The 16,780-nt window shown below is 44.2% G+C and overlaps 3 protein-coding genes across 17 annotated transcripts in view; 2 read left to right on the plus strand and 1 right to left on the minus strand.

Annotated features, from left to right (window-relative positions):
• LOC135099469 (protein PALS2-like) overlaps positions 1–7,373 on the plus strand; it is a 29,279-nt gene extending 21,906 nt beyond the window's left edge. For 9 of the 12 annotated variants that reach the window (XM_064001833.1, XM_064001844.1, XM_064001847.1 and 6 more), the window contains 2 exons: positions 2,628–2,702; positions 3,565–7,373. In XM_064001833.1, the coding sequence (XP_063857903.1) occupies positions 2,628–2,702; positions 3,565–3,741 (252 nt within the window). In that variant the 3' untranslated portion in view covers positions 3,742–7,373. The remainder of the gene's footprint in view (positions 1–2,627; positions 2,703–3,564) is intronic. The other 3 variants (XM_064001851.1, XM_064001852.1, XM_064001853.1) reach the window with 1 other exon arrangement.
• Positions 7,374–8,706: 1,333 nt separating this feature from the next.
• Positions 8,707–16,780, minus strand: part of LOC135099535 (uncharacterized) — a 53,974-nt gene continuing 45,900 nt past the window's right edge. For all 4 annotated transcript variants that reach the window (XR_010268077.1, XR_010268079.1, XR_010268083.1 and 1 more), the window contains one exon: positions 8,707–8,850. The gene's annotated coding sequence lies outside the window, so the exon portion shown is untranslated. The remainder of the gene's footprint in view (positions 8,851–16,780) is intronic.
• On the plus strand, positions 8,846–12,068 carry LOC135099552 (uncharacterized). The gene is made up of 6 exons (XM_064001939.1): positions 8,846–9,190; positions 9,558–9,728; positions 10,515–10,701; positions 10,830–11,058; positions 11,325–11,459; positions 11,662–12,068. The coding sequence occupies exons 2-4, from the start codon at positions 9,691–9,693 to the stop codon at positions 10,968–10,970; spliced, it is 366 nt and encodes a 121-aa protein (XP_063858009.1). The 5' UTR covers positions 8,846–9,190; positions 9,558–9,690; the 3' UTR covers positions 10,971–11,058; positions 11,325–11,459; positions 11,662–12,068.

The raw sequence follows: 16,780 nt of genomic DNA on the forward strand, positions 1-16,780 counted from the left end.
CATTTTCTTTTATGCTGTGATCTCAAAGTAGTTCTCTTATTTTCTTTTTACTATTTATTTATTTTTACTAGTTGCATCATTGCTATTATTATTATTATTTTATTTATTTATTTTCTTACTTTATACGTATTACTGCTATGACAAGAACAGTGGATGGAATTTGTCCCCTGTATGTGTTGTATGTTGTAATGTTGCTATTGATTTATTATTATTATTATTATTATTATTATTATTATTATTATTATTGTTATTATTATTATTATCAGTGTTATTACTAGTAGTGTTAAGTATGTTTGCTAGTGACAGCATTGCATTATAAATTTAATCCCTTTTTTTATGTGTGATGGATTTCTGAATTAACGCCCTTTCATTTTGATTTGTGAATGATCCAATATTGTTCCCCTCTCCCTCTTAACTCCCTCTCCGATCCTTCTAATTATTTTTGTGACCGTGTGTGGAGGGAGCGGCAGCCTGATGGTGGTGGTGGTGGTGGTGTCGGTGGTGCTGTCTATTCTTATTCCAAAGATACGCAGGTGGTGACGAAATTCGAACTAAATAAAGTAAGAGAGAAAGAGACTGAAAAAAAATGAAACGAAAACAGAAAACTAGACCTGACTGAAAAATTATCCTCTGTGTAAATTTCAGCTCCATGGCAAATAATAATAATAATAATAAGAGAAAGAAAAAACTGGACTGGACTCAAGCAACAGAATTCGTATTGATACAAAATAACAACTAATACATGAACAATTAAAACGCAAGGGTAAAAAAAAATATTCCCCACTAAAAAATTGGGTCTCATCATAAAGAAGACACACACACACACACACACACACACACACACACACACACACACACACACACACACACACACACACACACACACACACAATACAAAAAAAAGAAAAAAATCAAACAATCCACAAGTCGCTGTCTTACTTGATCACCTATTGCTTTACTCCCACCAAAAGAAAAAAAAAGTCTTGAATCAGAACGATGAGAAAAGAAAAAAAAAAATCAGGCGAAAGAAAAAATCCACGTGTTTCCTATTAGCACGCAAAACACACAGCCACAGAGGAACGTGGTGGCGTGCGAGTCACTGTTATATACGCTCAGGGAAATGCATCAAGTCTATTATTATTATTCTGCTGCAACACACGCATTCTTTGTTGCTTCCTTCCGTGCTGCGGTGGAGTGTTGGTGGCTGTCTGTCAGTGCGCAGAGTGGACGTGTGTGAGTCACGAGGGAGGTGTGGAGAGGAAAGGAGGAAAGAGAAGAAGGGGATGGGAAGAGGAGGAAAGATAATATGAAGGATACCGAAGGGAAAAGTTGTAAGGAATAGAAGGGATCAGAAGATGAGATTAGACGATATGAATGGTAGGGAAGGGAAGGAAGAAATGGGAAGAGAAAGGAAGGAGAAGAAAAAGAACGGTAGGAAAGGGGAAGCGGGTTAAAGGAATAATTAAAGAAGGAAGAGATGAGAAAAGAAAGGCTAGAGATAAAAAAAAACAAAGAAAAGAAGGGAGGTAGACGCAAATTAAGGAAAAGGGGAAAGAAAAGAACGTAACGAAAAGAAAAGAGGAAGGAATGGAAAAAAATAGAAAAGGAAACAAGATGGGAAAGAATAGCGAAAGGTAGGGAAGTGACAGGAAGGGAAGGGAAAATGAAAGGAAGGGAAAAGAAGGGAGCAAAAGGCAAATCGAGGGGAAGGGGAAGGAAAAGTACATAACGAAAGAAAAGAGGGAAGAACGGGAAAAATAGAAAACGAAGCAGGATGGGAAAGGATAGCGAAAGGCAGAAAAGGGTAGGGAAGAGGTAGGAAGGGCAGGGAAATTGAAAGGAAGGGAAGGCAAGGAGGATTATACTGACTCCTCTTGTACTATCATGTCAAACAAGCGTCATTTCCTTCAGGCACGTCATGCACGTCTCTCTCACGGAAAAGTACGAGGAAAAAAAAAAACAGTCACGTCAAGTTTAAATATAGAACTTTTCCTCAGCGATGTATGTCCGTGCGCTGCCCGAGTAATGGCCGCTCTACCGTGACAATGCGTGAGCTGACAGATATACAGGAAGAAGTATGACTATCAAATAAAGAAAAAAAAGGAAAAGAAAAAAGAAAGAAAGGAAAATAAAATAATACCTATGAATTTAATCGGTTACTGCGCTCAAGGAAAGCGTATCTAAATTTTTATACATGAAGCAAAATAAATGTATCTGTCTGCTTAACATAAATAAAACTAGACATTTTTTTTTAGCATTATCATTATCAAGACGCATCAGAAATTGAACTGACATTGCTCTTCCATCTACTTTTCTTCCTAGAACGGCGTAATAAGCAGACCTTGATTTATTTATTCATTTTTTTTATTCCAAAATTTTTTACTGATAGACTCACCACAACCACAGGCAGCCCCTCTCATCACCACAATAATGTAACTGACCCACCCCTTCTACTAGCATTACTTCTGCTACTCCTACCTGCCTGCCCTGATCCCCCACCACTATCACCCTTTGCTCCTACTCCTGAATGCTCTCCAACCCCCCCCTTCTCCGTGCCCCGTGTGGCCTGCTCGTTGCCTAGTGTCGATGTGTACTCATGTCTCCCTGCTTGCCTCCCGCCCCCTCAGTTTGACCGCAGCAGCTCCATACGGTATAGCTCCAGAAGGGCCAGGACACTTGAATCTCTGGCTTCTCTCTACGAGGTAATGTATCGCTGCTTGTCCTACCCTAGATAAGAAGCACGTTAGCTAGTTTTATGCATCATGTGTAGTGCCTAAGTTTGTGAGGGATGCGTGAGAGTATGCTGGTGTGTGTGTGTGTGTGTGTGTGTGTGTGTGTGTGTGTGTGTGTGTGTGTGTGTGTGTGTGTGTGTGTGTGTGTGTGTGTGTGTGTGTGTGTGTGTGTGTGTGTGTGTGTGTGTTTGGTGTTTGATGAAGTGTCTGGTATGATTTATGGATTTTTATTCGTAAGAGTGTGCCACCAGTTTGTGTGTGTGTGTGTGTGTGTGTGTGTGTGTGTGTGTGTGTGTGTGTGTGTGTGTGTGTGTGTGTGTGTGTGTGTGTGTGTGTGTGTGTGTGTGTGTGTGTGTGTGTGTGTGTGTGTCGTTCACCTTACGGTCGTCTGCTGGTCACCCAGCCAGCCATTACCCTACGGAGAGCTTATAGTGACCGATCTTTGAGTAGGACTGAGACCATTCACACACCACACACCGGGACAACGAGGCCACAACCCCTCGGCTTTCTTGGTTGTGAGCTGAGCGTGCTGACCACTACACTACTCGGTGTGTGTGTGTGTGTGTGTTGAGAGAGAGAGAGAGAGAGAGAGAGAGAGAGAGAGAGAGAGAGAGAGAGAGAGAGAGAGAGAGAGAGAGAGAGAGAGAGAGAGAGAGAGAGAGAGAGAGAGAGAGAGAGAGAGAGAGAGAGAGAGAGAGAGAGAGAGAGAGAGAGAGAGAGAGAGAGAGAGAGAGAGAGAGAGAGAGAGAGAGAGAGAGAGAGAGAGAGAGAGAGAGAGATCCACATCAACATCAGAACACACTCATTAACCTGCCTCGCCTCACCCTGACAGGAGGACGACTTCAAGCGCACCATGGAGGAGAGTGCCAAGCTGCAGCGCGCCTACGACAAGTACTTCGACTTGGTCATCGTCAACAACGACCTCAACGACACCCTGAACCAGATCGTGGAGGCCGTGAACCGTCTGGCAACGGAGCCCCAGTGGGTTCCCGTCACGTGGGTGTACTAAAGCGCCCTTCCTTTCCCACCCACGACTCCTAAAACCCCTGCAAGGCCCCCAACTATTTCAACAGCCCCTTAGACCTCTCTGCGTTAGCTAGCAAATCCCTACATCCTCCTAGTAAGCCCCGACAGCCTCATAGCAGTCCCAAGGTTATCAAAATAAGCCCCCAAAGATCCATAACTCCCGAACTACCTCCATGTTCTAGCGGTTCCCAGTCTCCAGTCTTCAGTTGCCGATTCCTAAGACTCTTTCCCGACCCCCTCGCCACCCAGCCTCGTCCAGTCTTGCCCCGCCCTTCCCCTCGTGGCTCCAGCTTCTTATACCGCCCCCGGAAAGTGCGCTGTGTTGATGCCTTTTCCATGTACATACCACACTGTGTTTGCGGCGCGGGAAGGAAGCTTTGTAGGATGGATCATGGATGTGAGAATATAAGAAAAGAGTATTTGTATATAAAGTACTGTTCCCTGACCTCCCCTTGTGATACGCGAGATGGTGAGCTGAAGCAGGAATGTCAAAAGGTAAACAAAAAAAGCGTTCTTCAATTTCTTCAGGTTCTTTGTATTGAGTGATTTACATGGGCGTGTGCGTGCGTGTGTGTGTTGAGTGTTCAGTAAAGAAGCGGAGACCGAACGACCTCTGAGAAGCGTCATTCTGGTAAATGGTCATGTTTTATTTCGGTATTACGGCGATGCTTTGAGGTTTCACTCAGCAGGTTGCCGCATAAATACGTATTCTGCAGTATTAATCAAAGTTATTATTTTCTGCTGACGTGAGGAAGTATGTATGTCGTGGAATGTTGTGTAGTGACCACTGAACACTGCTCGTGATGGCGAAACACGGCCCATTTTGCAATCTATTCCCCGCCTCACTCCCTCACCACCTGAACATACACTTTAGGCGTGAGAATGAGCCTATAGTAAAGGACTTTCTTAAGCAACCGTTCCCCCAGAGAGGCCTCCAAAGAGAAGAAAGAAAAAAAAAAGAGTAAATAAAAGCCAAGATTCAAATACTAGTAATGTGAGAGTGAGGGTGGTAAAGACAGGAAAAAAAAAAAAAAACTAGACGGGAATAAACGGGAAAAAAAAAACTAAAGAACAAAAGCCAATATTTGAATGACAGTAATGTGTAAATAAAGCTGGCATAGAAGTCTTAAAATCGTTATTTCCCAAAGTAAAAAAAAAAAAAAAAAAGAGAGAGAGAGAAAAAGAGAGAGAGAGAGAGAGAGAGAGAGAGAGAGAAAGAAGAAAACACAGTGATTAAAATTCTAGTGGCAATGTGAACAAGAGGTAGACAAAAGGTTCTCATAAATGTCATTCCCCAAGGAAAAAATGAAAAAAAAAAAAAAATAGAAAGGGGAATTAAAACTAGTAATGTGAAAATGAGGCAAGCAAAGGACTTACAAACGTTTCCCATCAAAAAGTATGTAGAAAACGAGTAAAGAACAATAACTAGAACACCAATACCACCAACAGGGATACGACATGTCCTGCATTAGAAGACGCGCCCATACCATTCATTATAACACTGTAAAACTATAGGACGAGTGACTGAGGTGTCTGAGATAAAGCCGTGTAGCCAGGAAGGGAACTGGATCAGACTTACCGCATCTTCTGAAGCAGGACACCTCATGATTATCAGCAGACGTCGGGCTGTGCAGTCGAAGGGGATGGGACGTAAGCTTTCACTGTAGCTTTCATGCTCGTATTCTCAAAACAGTTCATCCTTTCACCATGACTATTTCTAACAGGCTCTAGAGGAAGTTACTGGAGTTTTCAATGCTGTTTTTGTGGTCCTAGTAATAGTTCAACAACTATTCTCCATTATCAGCAAGAAAACACCAAGAAGAACCAGACCAATCATATATGTGGCCTTTAAAAACAGTCCTGGTGAGGGGGCAAAACGTTTAAAAACACGAGCTTCAATAGGATCGATGTGAGATGATTAATGGTCCGCTAACATCATCGTCATCATGTTATCCAGCTTACCGCAGCTTGAATGTGAAGTCCGTACAGCAGAGATGCCTGACAATGGTAGCCAACCCTAAGCATCACAGAAAAAAAAAAAAAAGTACATTTGAAATGAATTTACAACGCAGCATTAAGGACGTCATCTGGCGCTGGCAAGGGTTACGAAAGAGCGCCACCTTTCCAGGAAACCTCTGTGAGCCAGGATTGAACTGGTAACCTTTAGGTCGCCAGCACACAGCTACATGCCGGAAACTCACCGGTGGCGCATCAGTGGTGGAGGAAGTTTTACCAAAGAAATATTTATCCCGAGAACACTACATGCATGTTGGAAAAAGACACCAGGGGGAACGTGATGTCTGTCAGGGTGGGTGAGTGGGAGTGAATGAATGAGAGAGAGAGAGAGAGAGAGAGAGAGAGAGAGAGAGAGAGAGAGAGAGAGAGAGAGAGAGAGAGAGAGAGAGAGAAAGAGAGAGAGAGAGTCTAGCGTTCGTCTTCGGCACATGCTCAAGGTTTCGCGCGAGTACGGGGCACGAGAAGCACGTGAAGTGACATGTTAATACACTTGCTTGGTACGAGGGAGTCCAAGCGAATTACAAATGGGAAGGAGTAACTAGTGTTTATTGAGATCAACAGTATTTAATTGAATAGCTTGAAACTACGAGCTGAAGAGGATGTCAGCTTGACGTGCAGAGAGACTTTAAGCCCATGAAACGTTTACGAAATACGATAAATGGTCACACACAGAAATAGAACGTTGCTTAAAGGCACATCATCCAAGAGAGAGAGGAGAGGGAGGAACACATGGTATCCAGAACGACAATAATAACGATTCCAAGTCGTTGTCTCTACTTTCACTTTTCCTCACATCCTCGGAACAAAGGTGTGTGTGTAAGCAACGCGCGCCGCAGCTCACCCGAGAAACAACAGCTTAGTAACACGTGATCTGTTCAGTTCTCGATCAAGTTTATCTTCCTTTCTTACTGCGTTCGTGGACGTAACATCCCGCATTCGCTGCATTTGGAGGGTGTCTACTGATGACTTCCCTCCTCACGCCTGAGAACCTTTCACGGCGTCCACTAACAAACAATTCACACGCTAGGACCGAGTTTTTCTATTTACGGAAGTGGTGATTTTTTCTTTCCCTCTTTTTAACACACCAAACACGTTATGAGGTTGCATATTTGTATTCTGTTCTGCTGTTTGAGTGAGGAAGGGAAATTGCTGTCTCCTTGCTTGGCTGCGTCCAGGATCGTTATTTATCTGATCTTTCATTACGTTTTCAAGAAGCGTCTCAAGTCTTTGCTGAGGCGGAAGAGTGAACCAGTGCCGTATTCTCAAACGTTTCCGCGTCTCATCTCTTTTACTTTCATCAAGCTACAGTGGACTTGATTGGGATTTTCAAGGGTGTTTTATTGATTTTGGTGATACCTTCTCAAAGATTGTGTGTCATCAGCGAAAAAAAACAAAAACTCTTGAGAAATCGACTCATCTCTGTGGCCTCTGAATGTAGTCCTGGTGAAAGAAGCGTTTCAAAATACGGTCCATAGATCCTTTTCTGGCACTGAAGTGGGTGAATGTGATGGTTTCTCTCTCTCTCTCTCTCTCTCTCTCTCTCTCTCTCTCTCTCTCTCTCTCTCTCTCTCTCTCTCTCTCTCTCTTTCTCTCTCTCTCTCTCTCTCTCTCTCTCTCTCTCTCTCTCTCTCTCTCTCTCTCTCTCTCTCTCTCTCTCTCTCTCTCTCTCTCTCTCCCTTAACCCTGCTGAATTACAATATAACCTATTTATCCTTATCGACAAAGTGTTCCCAGCATTAGCAAGATGAATGCAGGAGTGACTGTTACAGCAAGGTACCCAGAGCCAGTGTTGGTTCTCGCATCTGTCAGATAAAGAGAGATAATAACCTGTGTTTTACTAAGTGTGTCCTGTAGTGTGGCCAGGCTTATGGTGGACACTTAACCACTAACTCACTCACTCACTCCTACTCCTTTTATCAAGTATTTTATCCTAAATATAGTTTTATATTTATGTTTATACAGAAACAATAAAATTAAAACCTATACTTGTCTTTTTTTCTTTTTTTGCCTGTCAGAGAGAGAGAGAGAGAGAGAGAGAGAGAGAGAGAGAGAGAGAGAGAGAGAGAGAGAGAGAGAGAGAGAGAGAGAGAGAGAGAGAGCATTACAAAGAACAATATACAGCAACAGACTTCTTGGCCTCTACTAACCTCTTTGATTACACAACTCAGCCCCCACCTACATTGTACATACACGCAGATCAAAAATGACAACAAAGCGGAAAAAATGAGGGAGGGAAGGAGGAGGGGGAGGGAGGGAAGGAGACGCAGGACTCGAGTAATGCTAAGCCAGTCAAAACCGACAAAAGATCACTTGAATTACAGCAATCACTAGTATCCTGACAGGTAATGTGCTGGAATAGCGTGTTGCTCTGAAGTTTCTGCCACGGGTTCGATCCCAGGCGAGCGTGCTTATCATGGGAGGAAGTCATGTCTTCTGATTAATTTTTCAGTGTTTCCATGGTACTCCAAAACTGGGAATGATATAGGAAGTAACAGCAGATGTGAGATAGAGGTGAGAAGGCAAGTGATGGAAGAGGAAAAGAAGATAACTTTCCCTTTTAGAGAGAGAGAGAGAGAGAGAGAGAGAGAGAGAGAGAGAGAGAGAGAGAGAGAGAGAGAGAGAGAGAGAGAGAGAGAGAGAGAGAGAGAGAGAGAGAGAGAGAGAGAGAGAGAGAGAGAGAGAGAGAGAATAAGGATATATTGTTTTTTTTTCTTAACGGCAGAACTATTTGGGAGACTGTAGTACAAAAAAAATATATGAAAAGTTGTAGATATTTATGAAAAAAAGTCTAGCAATGAAATGGAAGAATAAATTAATAATTAAGCAAATAAATAGATCAAATAACAAGAAAAAAAAACTCATCACATCTGGCGGTACTGTTACAAAGGGTGGACTCTCGGCTACAGAGGCAAAGGAGGAGGAAAACTTTACCTGAAATCTTGGGAGCCTGCAGGGAGTGGACGCGTGGTAGGTGCGTTTTGGTTACTCCCGGACGGCGACTCACATTTCCTGCTGCTGTTGATGTTACTCGTGGTCGCCCGTCAGTTATTCCCCGCGACGCCTCCTTCAACCACTCCTACAGGGGGGAAAAAAAAAAGTGCAAATGGGGCACTGGATTTAAAAAAGTCGACGAGTTTGTGTCATTAGGAGGCTTCCTCTGGTCAGCCACAGGAAAGAATAAGGGTAGATTGTATTTATCCGGCATGCTCTTACTTCGCCGTCGCCTCCGTCAGTCACGCGTGTTTTGGTGCCTGAGCGTGGTGGCGGTCCTGGCGGTGGTGAACGTGATGCAAGATTCCCGTAGTGTGTACCTGGCGGGGCCGATAACTTACATCTCGAGCCCCTGGAGTGACGCCCTGGACCCAAAGATTCCTAAACCACCCATACACCCCAGAGTGCTGCGCCCCTCACTGCAGGTAAGGTCTTGTTGCTGGTGAGCTGCACTTGGTGATTCTGCTCACAAATGATTTTCGCAATGGTCAGATGGTGTCATGCATGTTAATCTAACACCACTTTCTTTAACTTCCTTTCCCTTCCTCTTGGTCACTGTCTGTTTGTCTGTTTTATCTCTCTCTCTCTCTCTCTCTCTCTCTCTCTCTCTCTCTCTCTCTCCTCTCTCTCTCTCTCTCTCCTCTCTCTCTCTCCTCTCTCTCTCTCTCTCTCCATCACATGTCTTTTCCTTCTCTCCACCTCTTTTACTTCCTCTTCGCCACCACTCCCATCACCTTTTCCTCCCACCTTATCATCCTTACTCCACTTCCTCCTCCCTCCCTCGCTCCTCAGGACGACACGGAGGCCCCTTGGTGGACCCCTGACCGCCTGCAGCAGCTCCTGGACGTGCCCACCACCACCTGCCGCCGCATGCTGAGCCTCGGGGGTGGGCTACGCTGCAGTGACTGCCACACTTGCCTCAGAGATGGACAGAAATTCACCTGCCTGGGACGAGGACGTCAGGTGAGGTGTGTACAGCAGCCCCTCCCCTTTCTCTCTCTCTCTCTCTCTCTCCCTTTCATCTCGCCCCCCTATGTCCTGTCCCCTCCATCCCCGTCTGCATCAACGCTGCCGCCGACACCGCCACCAGCACTCTCGTCTGTTGCCATGACTACTTACCGATGAAAAGGAGATAATTGCTTTATCTCTCTCTCTCTCTCTCTCTCTCTCTCTCTCTCTCTCTCTCTCTCTCTCTCTTGCTCTCTCTCTCTCTGTGTGTGTGTGTGTGTGTGTGTGTGTGTGTGTGTGTGTGTGTGTGTGTGTGTGTGTGTGTGTGTGTGTGTGTGTGTGTGTTTGATGGCAAACAAAAGTGCAGCGGGCGTAAAACGTGCCGAATTAAAATGAAATCCCCTCAGGGTGGCCAAGGTCACGGCCACCCGTTCCATTTAAAGGAGCTTAGCGCTGAGCGGCGGCCTGGATGGCTGCCATGCACACACCAGGCAGGCGCGGCACTCATGAATACTGATGTCGCGCGGCCCTTCACTGTATTTGATTTGACTCTTCCTTCACTTGACAGAATTCCTCACTGTCGCTAAGGTGCCCAAGTTTCGTGCAGTTTAAATGTTGCTTATAATATAAAACGTTAAGGATAAATTATTTTTCATTATTATGAACTGTTTTTCCGTGGTGTGAATGTAAATCAATGACGCGGTGACTATTAGACAAGCCAAAAGATGAACGTCCTGGGATTCATGAGAGCGCCCTACACGTGCCGCTGCCTGGCCTCCTTCTCACAACTGTGTCCCGCAGGCCGCGGCCGGGACACTGCCTCATCTACTCGGTCGGGGTCGGGGGGGAGTTGTCTTGGGATTACGCCATGAAGAACTTCAACTGCTCCGTGTTGGCCTTCGACATGACCATGGTGAACTGGACCAACATCCAGCTGGGGACGGGACTCCACTTCCTGGACCTCGGGCTGGCAGACTTCGACAGTGACGTGAGTGTGCTCATATGGCTTCCTCCTCTTAGTGCCTTCACTGTCTAGCTTCTTCCTGTTGGCGTTCAAAATCTCCACTTCCTCAGTGTAACTTTCTATTTCCGTACCTTCGCCCCGCCGCTGTGCAGAACACCATCAACATGACCGCCCGCGGACGGGCCAGGCCTGAAATGGGAGGTGCGGGAGGCTCACTTCCGTACACTGGACACCATACGGGAGGTGCTGGACCACACGCGACGCCCCCTCGACGTTCTCAAGCTGGACATTGAGAACTGGGAGTGGAGTGTGCTGGGTGGCCTGCTCTCCTCCCCCTCCCGAGCCAAGGTCCTGGATGACGTGAAGCAGATCGCTCTGGAGGTAAGCTGTGCAGGGATTTGGTGTCATTATGAGCTTATGGAGACTTGTTGTGCTCAAAGCAGATGACTCATGATTAGGTGAGTGTTGCGCTTCCTCGTGTGTCTGTTTTGGTGACTCATATGTGTTATGGATGGGTTCACATGGCCGAGACTGTCATGTTGTATGGTAGCCTCTTAGTGACCAGCAATGATTGGACACGAAGCGCAATAGTTGAAAATCTAAAGCAAAGGAGTCACCGCTCAGATGAAATATTCTACTCTTTCCAGATCCACCTGGACGGCCTGAAGAACGCATCAGCGGCTGAGCGGGTGACGGAGGCACGGCGCGTGGAGGAGGTGCTGACGGCCCTCCACAACCATGGCTTCAAGTTGGCGCAAACGGAACTCAACACGGCGCAGCAGGTATGAATACAGGCGGTTAAGTGTTCCTCCGACTTCTTTAAAAGGAGCCGCTTAGTATACTCAGATAGTACACTAATCTCTTTTCTTTCTCTCTCTTGAGTGTGTCGCCAAGCAACATAGAAGAACCCCGGTGAAAAAAAAAAAAATGTGTACCTCGATGGCACTGAAAAGAAGCTAAAGAGTTTCCTCCCTCCCCCCACAGGAGTACGGCGAGGTGCGAGGCCGCGTGTTCCCGCTATACAGGGAGTCACTCTTCCTCCGACGCCCTTGACGGTGGTGCCTCGATTTGAGGTCACTCTAGCTGCGTCAAACCAAACTAATCGACGCAAATCCCTGTAGCTTTTGACCACCAATGACAACATTGCTCTTGTTATTTTGAGTCAGCTTGTTTTATTGAACGAAAATAAAACTATAGGCACTGAAAGAACAGCATTAACCGATTATTTATTTTGCTTTCTGCGGTATGTGTCTATACCAAAAACTAAACTTGTACCAGGCTGACCATTTTGATTGATTAAGCTTGAAGGGAAATTACAGAGGTCCGAGGATCAGTGGATGTGGATGAATGTGGATGAATGGTATGAACAGATAATACATACGCCACAGTATGCTTGTTGTTTTCCTCCCCCAAGCTTGTCAGACTGTCACATCAACCTAATGGATGCTAAAACTTCAATGGCTGAGGGGATGACATGAATGCAATGTAGTAAATACGTCTCTTTATGTTTATCTTTGTCCCTGCAGACTTGTGATCATGATACAGTATGGCATTACCTCCGTGACGGGGACAACAGGTAGCGTGACTGCTGAGATACCTGAGCCTTGCGACATAACACACACACACACACACACACACACACACACACACACACACACACACACACAACAGCACGCAAATCTTTGTGGTTTTCTTGCTCATTTTGTTTCATCATTACAGGTTGCAGTGTGTTGTGTGTGTGTGTGTGTGTGTGTGTGTGTGTGTGTGTGTGTGTGTGTGTGTGTGTGTGTGTGTTGTGTGTGTGTGTGTGTGTGTGTGTGTGTGTGTGTGTGTGTGTGTGTGTGTGTGTGTGTGTGTGTGTGTGTGTGTGTGTGTGTGTGTGTGTGTGTGTGTGTGTGTGTGTGTGTGTGCGTGTATGTGATGCACGAGTCCTTGCTGCCTGGATGAAAGGGGTGTAAACGTGTACTGAGGCGCAATCACAAAATGACAACATCCCTAAACCTCATATATTTTCTTAATGTTGAGTATTATGCCTTTACTTCCAATACTGAAAGGCGGAAGGTGTAGATTTTGTTATATTAAAGGTATCAACACTTATAGCCACGAACAACGAAGCTTTGACGTAAGAAGAATGTCTTTATAGAGTTTGTAGGTTTGAGGGAGGGAGGGAGTAAACATCGAGAGGGATCCAGAGCAGTGTGGGATAAAACAGGAACATGAGTCAGCGTGGGATAGGAATGATACATGTAAGAGCATGTAATGTAGGGCAGTGTGATGTAGGACAGTGCGGGATACGATCAGGGAACAGTGACCTCAATTCCCACTGTCCTGATCTCCATCTATCAATATCATTATCCCACTTTTTCTTAACTTTCTTACTTGCCATGATAAAAAAAAAAAAAAAAAAAAAATAATAATAATAATAATAACAGTCTTTCCTCAACTTATAAACCAAGCTGGATTGAATCATGTTGATCAGCGCATCACTTTTACTGCAAGGACGCAATGACGTGACACTAATACTATGTGATGCACGCTGTCAGCCGCACCTCACCGTCCCGAGGCTCAACACCCTGCCACGCACTAGCACGACCAGCACGCACGAGTATACGTCAGGGCTTAACATTACTTGCAGGATATTTTGTAAGTCGGGTAGACATTATCATTATTATTATTATTATTATTATTACTATTTTGCCAACATGCTATTGTACAAATTTACATTAGTAATTTTTCTGTCCGATTATTCTTTCCATTATCACCTGCAAGCTTTTTAGACATTTATTTTTGTACTGGTCTCTTGATATTTCCGTAGTCGAGACTAAAATTAGCTCCCATCGGTTATCTTGCCGTGTGTCCATGCAGGGGTTACCTTTACTTGCGGGGTGTCTAGTGAGCCGGGGTGACATCATTTATGTTTTCTTTTTTTTTTTTTTTTATCTGCGAGTATACTGTTGTGCATATCTACATTATTTGATATTTTAGTGTTTTTTTTTTTTTTTTTTTCACTGATTCTTGTTGTTCTTTCTTATGTATAAAAAGGAAAAAAATCTTTTACTGCTAGCCAATTCTTTCCATTATCACCTGCAAATTTTTAAGCATTTATTTTTGTGGTACATAGTCTCTTGAATAGTTTTGCAGCCTAGACAAAAATAATTAACTCCTATTGTCTATTTTGCCGTGTGTCCATGCAAATATTTCTTTCACAACGCTCTGCATGTTAATAAAGGATGACAACAACAATGAAGGGATTAATATATGAATTCAGTAACCAGAGCTATGTATACGTGTACTACCACAGACTGAAAGTAATACGTAAAGAATTAATCCACTACACTGCCAGTCACTTGATAAACATTCCAAGACGCTACACTTACGAACAACTCAGGTCATCCCACCACTCGGCTGGCGTGCACCATGGAAAAGCTGGGAAGTGGTGGAGGTGACGAAGTGCGGCATACTGGGCGGCACCGGAGCAGGGCGTGGGGGCGGGGCGGCGTGCCATGGCTCAACACCCATGATCGAAGTGGGGAATCCCGTATCGGGCAGCGAGGGAAGTGTTTGTCACGCGAGGCTTATGAGTCACAGGCGAGCGAGAAGTCGAGTACTCTAGTTTCTCTGCTCCATTTTTGCCCTAACAAACTTCCCAAGCAACAAAGCAACACTCTTTTTGTCAGTGTAAGCTCGTACATGTGCAAGTAACACGTGTAATCAATGGAAGGAAGACAAAGTGCGGGATATTTCATGGTGGGACTTAATCTACTGGCGTATCTAACTACCAGGTGTCACGTGTCACGAGTCGTGTTGGAGGAGTGGTGGTCACAAGCAAATCTATCCGTGGAACTTTTTTCTTTATATTTAGGGTTTTGAGAGAGAGAGAGAGAGAGAGAGAGAGAGAGAGAGAGAGAGAGAGAGAGAGAGAGAGAGAGAGAGAGAGAGAGAGAGAGAGAGAGAGAGAGAGAGAGAGAACAACACCAACAACAACATCACCACCACCACCACCACCCACCACCACCACCAACAACAACAACAACAACAACAACAACAACAGCAAGTGAGACAGCCTCGACATCCTTTATAACTCCACGACGGACACCCTCAAGCCACAAGCCACAAGTGACAAGCCACCACTCAGAGGAAGGACGTGAGGCATGGCGAGGTGGGGAGTAACTGAAGACTCAACAGGAAACACGCAACATCACTGTCCCCATTGCTTTGCTCGAGTTCTCTTATGTTTTTTTTTCCCCTCCCTATCTCCGCCTGTCTTCACCCTCTATCTAACTCACCCTCCCTAACTCAGCCTGATCTCCTGTAACACCGTCGCAGTCCCACGCGGGTTCCTCCCCCTCGCACGTATAACTTTCTCACGCTAACAGATGAACCTCGTAACCCTTCCTGACTTTCCCTGCTTATCTCTCTCTCCTCCCCACCTGGCCTCGTATTCTCAACACCTTGGCATCTTTTCTTTTACTTTTAACAGATTCTAATGGGTGGTAATTAGCATTTTTAAGAAGTTTACCTGATTGTGGTGATAGTTTAATAGACATTCTGCATCGTTAATGGGAAAAAAGAAAAATCTTGAGAATCTAACTAATCATCTCTGCGGCCCGAAGTGTTTAAGGATAAGGGTCTTGATCTGGGAAGCTTAGATAATCTTTCCTTTACTTTTAACAGACTCTAAAGGCGGTAATTACGGTTTTCACGATCCTGGTGATAGCTTAACAAGGATCACGCATCGATAATGGAGGGAAACATCGTGAGAACCTAACTAAGGACTTCTGCGGCCTTTGAAAACAGTCCTGGTGAGACCCCAAGGTGTTTAAGGATATGGGTCTTGAACTGAACCGGCTGCCGCTCCTCTCCGCCGCCACAGTGACCGAGCTGCTGTTGGACTCGGTGAACTTTGACCCAAGTACATAAAAGGCCCTCCTCGGCACCCCTCAGGTTAGTGGCATGTCAGGGGTCATTACCAGCTAGTCTTTCACATAACCAGATGGAAATAGCCCTCAACAACAGTAATCTCCGTGTTTTTTTTTTTTTTGTTTGTTTTTTTCTCTCTTTCCTGCCACAGTATATGATACTTGCAATTTTTCACCATTAGTACTGTAGCGCTAAGTTTATCATTTTTTTTAGACAAAGAAATTGCCTTGAAAAAAGTCACCTGCATATTTTCCTGCCGCACTAAAAGATATCTATTATTATTTTTTTTTATCATATTACTGCAAGACTACATTTACGTCTTTATCCGTCTATTTATTTATTTATTTACCTACTTATTTATTTATCTACTCATTTATTTATTCATTCTTAGGCAAAAAAGATAATAGCTGAATCTTAAATCTTTACAATTTTCCTTTCCTGCGTCTTTGTATGATGGATACTTTGAAATTATGATCATACTCGTTTATTTATTTAACTGTATTCACTTACTATCTTAAAACCTAATAACACACAATATTACAATTCATTTAAGTCATTACATTTAAAGGTATCGCTATTGGTTTCAAGGATCGTCTTAAACGTTTCACTATGAATCAAAATTTCCTATGATCATTTACAGCATTTTAGACACCGATTTTGCAATACAGTCTCTTAAATAATTCTGCAGCCTAAAATAGACAAAATCTTGTGTGTGCGTGTAAACAACTTTTTGCAGCGTTGGGAGGGTTAAAAGAAGACGACCAGAGAGAGAGACAGAGAGAGAGAGAGAGAGAGAGAGAGAGAGAGAGAGAGAGAGAGAGAGAGAGAGAGAGAGAGAGAGAGAGAGAGAGAGAGATGTAAGAGTCATGTGTATTTACCTGGTTCTCATGATTTTCCTCGTTGTTATGTATAATAATTTTTCCTCCTTTTTAAATACGGAAAGGGGTAAGATCGTAAACTGCACAGCAAAAGAGATTAGAAAAAAATGCCCAGTGAACATGACTTTCCCAGAGTAGCAATAAGGCTAAAGCACAAAATTAGCAAATCTCATAACTTCCTATTCTTTTAACGTGAAAAGTGAAGAAACGTTACAGCACAAGAGATAAAGGGTTGAGAAACTGCCGGCTGAATATTGCTTTCCCTTAAAAAAAAAAGAAGTAAGAAGCAAAACATGAAATTGGCT

This window comes from Scylla paramamosain, chromosome 4, assembly GCF_035594125.1.
Source record: "Scylla paramamosain isolate STU-SP2022 chromosome 4, ASM3559412v1, whole genome shotgun sequence".
NCBI classification, from domain to species: Eukaryota; Metazoa; Arthropoda; class Malacostraca; order Decapoda; family Portunidae; genus Scylla; species Scylla paramamosain.